The sequence below is a fragment of the Raphanus sativus genome, unplaced genomic scaffold (genome assembly GCF_000801105.2).
Source record: "Raphanus sativus cultivar WK10039 unplaced genomic scaffold, ASM80110v3 Scaffold3759, whole genome shotgun sequence".
Classification (NCBI taxonomy): domain Eukaryota; kingdom Viridiplantae; phylum Streptophyta; class Magnoliopsida; order Brassicales; family Brassicaceae; genus Raphanus; species Raphanus sativus.
The window spans coordinates 4,111-9,872 of record NW_026619063.1 but is presented as its reverse complement, the minus strand read 5'-3'; the positions used below and the strand labels follow the sequence as shown (position 1 = coordinate 9,872).

The window sequence follows — 5,762 nt, the reverse complement described above, 5'->3', positions numbered from 1 at the left end:
GATAATTTACATATAATTGAAAAAAAGGTGAATTTTTACTCACTTAAAATGCATGTCAAGATTTTTATTTCATGCATTAACAAAAGTTACATCCAAAATTTAAAAATAATAATCAATTTATTATCTTTTATTTGTAAAATGTTATCTTCAAATTTATTAATCATTCGATTATTAGAAAATAAAAAATCAGTTAAGTGAAATTTATATTTTTTAAATACAATAAAACGTGAGAAATGAAAAATTTAATATTTTTTTCCAAAATCTAAATATCCGAAAACCCGACCCGAAATACCCGAACCCGAACTAAAAATATCCGAACCCGACCCGAAGTAAAAAAATACCCGAACGGGTATTACACTCCTATACCGAAATACCCGAAAATCTGAAATACCCGATCCGAACCCGAACGGGTACCCGAACGCCACCCCTAGGCTTAGTTATGGCGTCTCGTTCGAATGCAGCGGTTATGGTTGCGAGAGTTTGTGAATGTACATGATTGCGGTTGCAAATATTATATAGCATTTTGTACGACTGATATAACTTTTAAAATTATTGCGGTTATGAAATATTTGTGACTGGTTGATTATAAGATATTACAGCGGTTAATAATAAATTACTGATATAAATATATTATAACATTATAAAAATATAAAAAAATACAGTTATGACAAAAATAGTAATTATTAATATAATATGATTAAAATATTATATTTATTTATTTAAAATTTTTAATGAGTTGAAAGTTGTAATTTTAATATATTTTTTGAAGATTTATATTAAAACTTTTAAATAATATTTTGTTTCGTTTTACACATGCTTATATCTTTATATATGTATGTATATTAATTTTAAAAAAAATTATAATGAATAGTAGTTTGATTTTTTATAAAATAAATTATGATAATGTTTGTAAATTTAAGGTAATATATAAAATGTGTATATTTAACAAGACGAGATACAAGGTGGAATGCGGTTGTAAGATACAAAGCCAGCAAGTAACGAGTACTTCTGGAAACTAGGCCAGTGTTTAAAAAAAAAATGTGTATATATTTTTATTTATAATATTTCTATTTTTAGTTTTAAATTTAAAGTTTTAAAATATTTAGAAAAAATAATTTTTTATTTTTTATTCATCCACAACTGTAAACGGTAATTGGAATCAGCTTTTAATTTCAAAAGGTTCGGAACAATTTAAAATAATTTGTATGATTATTTCGAAACACGGTCAACCGTTACCAACCGTAAAAATTGTGTTTTCGGGTGGCAGGGGAAAAGGGAAACCAGTGAGGACTTAAGTCGAAGACTCGAGAGCCCAGGTTTTCGAACCTTAACTAAACAAAATGCAAACCGGTACTGACCCACCCGTTCAAACATTAAAAGAACATATTTGTAAATCATAAAACCATCCAGCCAGGAAAAAAAAAACTTCAGACGATACAAACTGTTTCTCTGTGGCATTTTAACTTCATAATATGTAAGAGAACATCAAACAGAAGCCAAAGACGTTATAATTTAACTCTCTCTCTTTTATCTCTTGTCTCAGACTTGAGCAGTGCCTTCAGTAAACTTGGGATCCTCGCATCTGTAACGTCCATCAGGTCCAATTCCAAACCCTTTGGGATCAGCAAACACATTCTCTAGCAACTGACTCCGACCAGGCTGTGGACTCGCGTCTGCAAACTCAACCGCTTCCTCAACCAACTCGTCTATCTTCTTCTCTATCGACTTAAGCTCCCCTTCATTAGCAAGCTTGTTCTCTACCAGATACTTCTTCAGCGCTGTGATCGGGTCTCTAGCCGCGTACTTGGCTTTCTCAGCTGCCAACAATCTAAGGTTTAGTTTCAATCCAAAAGATAAAAAAAAACACTTCAAAAAGAAAGGAAGGAAGGAAAGAGAGATATACCAGCATCACGGAGCTCATCAGGATCAGCCAAGGAGTGTCCTCTGAACCTGTAAGTCTCACACTCCACCAAGGTTGGACCTTCACCTCTTCTAGCTCTTCCCACTGCCTCTTTAGCCACTTCCCTCACCTTCAGCACATCCATACCGTCGACATGAACACCAGGCATCCCAAACGCAGGTCCTTTCTTCCATATCTCGGGATCAGAAGTCGACCTCAAATGAGACATCCCAATCGCCCACAAGTTATTCTCAACAACGAAGATAATAGGCAACTTATAAAGCGCAGCCATGTTGAGACACTCATAGAACTGCCCGTTGTTACAAGTCCCATCTCCAAAAAACGCAACAGTGACGTCTTCGCAGTCCTGTTTCAAGACTTCCCTCTTGTACTTGGAAGTGAACGCAGCACCGGTGGCCACAGGGATGCCTTCGCCTATGAAGGCGAACCCACCGAGCACGTTGTGTTCTTTAGAGAACATGTGCATGGACCCACCTTGGCCTCTGCAGCAACCGGTGACTTTCCCGAAGAGTTCGCTCATGACGGCACGAGCGGAGACGCCTTTGCTGAGGGCGTGGACGTGGTCGCGGTAAGTGCTGACGACGGAATCGGACTGAGTGAGGAGCTTGATGAAGCCAGTGGAGACGGCTTCTTGGCCGTTGTACAAGTGGACAAAGCCAAACATCTTGCCACGGTAGTACATTTGAGCACACATGTCCTCGAATGAACGACCGAGAATCATGTCTTCGTACAAGACTAATCCTTCCTCTTTTGTTATCAACTAATTTCACAATAAAATCAAATATTTAAAAATTATTAAAATCAATACTAAAAAAAAACTACTCTCCTAGGATCAGTGCATTGGAAATGAATTGGTAATTAAGGAGAGAGCATACGAGGGAATTGGTGGGTTTCTTCTTGTCCTTGACAACTTCCTGAACTGCGAAGACGGGAGATCGACGGGAGGCGTGAGCGTGATTGAGGCTGCGAATGGGGAGAGAACGGGTGGATCCGAGGAAAGAAGAAGAAGGAGGAGGAGGAGCCAATCGGGTGGGAGGAAGCAAGAGACGATTCTCTTGAGATCCATGGAGAGGAAGGGTGGCAGAGAAAGCCGTCGCCATTTCGATATTACCAAATGTGAGATTGATTGCGGAGAGAACGAGGAGGAAGGATGATGATGAGTTGGATTTGGAAGTGTTGTTGTAATAAGAGGCGGAGGCTCAACTCCCTCTTCTACCTATTTTGTCTCCCTCATTTTTTTAGTTAATTTATTTGTTCAAAAAATAATATATGTGTTATAAACCATTGGATGGACGGACATAACCGAACCGTACCGGGCAGACGTACCGGACAGACAATACCGAACCGGACCAGACGCATGAGGAAGAAAGGAAGACTTAGACTTTACCATATTTATGTATTAGCATATTTATATTAGAATATTACTATTTCCATGTATTTCTTATTTCCTATTGGAAATATGATCTTTCCATTTATCTCTTCCTTGTAACATGTATATATATAGATGCCTATTGGCACATCAATAATATGAAGAAATACAAGTTTTACAACACGTTATCAGCACGAAAGCTCTGAAAAAACCCTGAGTGAATTTCGAAACCCTTTTTCCCAGCAACCACCATAAACCCTAGAAATCAGACGAAACTTCAAAACACCGTATCTCCTCAACCCGACGGATCCAGACGACAAGCCACCTATCAAATTCAAGATCTCGACGAGACGTATCCAACGCCGTCGACCTCATCGCAATCCGATACCGGACGCGTTCTCACGAGCTATTACAAGAAGCGCCGTCAACTTGATTCAAAACCCTAATTCGGACGCAACTTCAAATCGACGTATCTCTCAAACCATAAGGATTTAGCCGACGTTCCATATATCCAATTGAAGCTCTCGACGAGAAGAATCCAGCTCCGTAAACCTCGTCTCAATCCGAGTTCAGACGCGTTCTCCACCTCCGTTTCAATCCGCGTTGACAATTTCCTTTTTACTAAAGGAAACCCTAGCTGTCTTTCCATGCTCATCCGACCAGCACACATACTGACCATCCGACGAATTGATCAGCACCCGATAAGCCACCAGACGATCCGACAGTTCATCCAACAGCCGGTAGAGGTTCCGGACGATCCGATCAGCCCGTTCCTTGCTCGCGATAGACGTTCAAGCCGTTCGCGGTTTTCTCTCCTCTCTCTAGGTGGTCCAGTTTCAGATTCTCTCCAATCTAAAGGTAAATAAAATCTGAAACACCCTTTGGAACCATATCAAAACGAATTTGGTTGTTTGTTAAAGGATTGAACATTAAAATTTGATGAACCTAAAAACCTAGGACAATTGAATCCCTAAATAAATTTGAGGAATTAGGATTTGGTTTAGTTCTCCCGTTAAGTTGCTAGATCAAACGGTCATTAGGTTGTTAGAAGCACAAATATTCCTTATTCAATAAGAGATTGATTAAATCAATTAAAACCAAAACACTAAGTTTCTTGGATCTCGAAAACCTTATGATCTGAATGATCAATCGGAGCCAATAGAAATCGATCACCCCTTAAACTCATCTTGGTCGATTTCACAAACTATAAATTCTATAAACTGAAATCTGAATTATTTTATTGATTGCTTGATTGATTGATTTGTTGAAATTTCCTTTCTGCTAAAATGGAAAATTTCATTTTCCGAAAAAATAGAAAGTTTCCTTTTATAAAAATTTCCTTTTCTGAAAAGTTTTCAGCTTATGTTAAATTGCATATTCCATACTGAATTTGAAATAGGAATATTGCTAGAATGCTCACCATTGATCATTGATTGCTTAAACTGAATTTGGAATCACATAGAAACAATATATTAGGATCTCATCCGAATTTTGTTGATTGAATTATCTAAACAAATTGTTTGAGGTTTATTGTTTCATTTTATCACTTAGAATCATTGATTGCTAGGTTGATAAAAATCGATTGCATTAAGGCATAATCATTCAATCGGAACCGTGTGGTTCACTTGCATACATAATGATGTTTAGGTTGTTAGTATGATTGTTCATCTAGGTTGCTAGATTGTCTGATTCATTAGGTTGATAGATTTACATTAAATCCGACCTGAACACTTAGAATCATCCTGCTAGGATAGATTAAATGAATCCGACTGTTCATACTAACCAGCCGTGTGGCTTTGCATCATGTACTGTGGTCGTGTGACCTAAGGGTCGTAAGACCTGATGCATTATAACCCTGAACATATAGTTTATATTTCATATATCACTTGTCTGAAATTTTTTCTAGTTAGGTCCGCAGGAACCTAGATCACATAAGAACACTTGAAAATTTCTGAGGTTGATATATGATTGCTTAAAGGGATATTTCATGTTGATTGATTAATACTTGTTAGAAATTTTTGTTTTGGTTGGTGTGAACCATTGATATATTGAGTGATAAAATTTCTAAAAGTATTTTCATGTTTGATTGATTATTTGAATGCATGAATTCTAAGAATTGATTGATATGATTCAGATGTCAACCTTGGATTATGATACCCTAAAAATTTCTGGAGAAAATTATCTAGGATGGGCAATGAATATCTCATATATACTATGGACAGAGGGTCTTGGGAAATGTATCATCAAGGATGATCATGGAACCAAAAGAACGAAATGGCATTAACAGTAATGAGCCATCATCTCATTGAGGAACTGAGAAATCAGTACCGAGATATAGAGAGCCCCCGATGCCTCTGGACAGAATTAATGTCCAGATACACTAAGGTGTTATTACCAAAGATAAGGCATGAGTGGATGAGCCTCAGATTCCAGGACTATGGGTCCGTGGAAGAATATAATTATACCCTGTCC

At 37.4% G+C, this 5,762-nt stretch overlaps 1 protein-coding gene across 1 annotated transcript; it reads right to left on the bottom strand.

Annotated features, from left to right (window-relative positions):
- Window positions 1–1,371: 1,371 nt before the first annotated feature.
- Window positions 1,372–3,152, bottom strand: LOC130506883 (pyruvate dehydrogenase E1 component subunit alpha-3, chloroplastic-like). The gene is made up of 3 exons (XM_057001575.1): window positions 2,797–3,152; window positions 1,904–2,681; window positions 1,372–1,817 (listed from the first exon to the last, which is right to left on the bottom strand). The coding sequence occupies exons 1-3, from the start codon at window positions 3,019–3,021 to the stop codon at window positions 1,540–1,542; spliced, it is 1,281 nt and encodes a 426-aa protein (XP_056857555.1). The 5' UTR covers window positions 3,022–3,152; the 3' UTR covers window positions 1,372–1,539.
- Window positions 3,153–5,762: the final 2,610 nt, after the last annotated feature.

Bases quoted from the DNA above. Each gene is read 5' to 3' on its own strand.
- LOC130506883 (XM_057001575.1), bottom strand. From the start codon at position 3,021: ATGGCGACGGCTTTCTCTGCCACCCTTCCTCTCCATGGATCTCAAGAG. The intron at 2,682-2,796 runs GTATGCTCTCTC...TTGTGAAATTAG, and splicing joins AGAAACCCACCAATTCCCTC to TTGATAACAAAAGAGGAAGG. The intron at 1,818-1,903 runs GTATATCTCTCT...GATTGTTGGCAG, and splicing joins TGATGAGCTCCGTGATGCTG to CTGAGAAAGCCAAGTACGCG.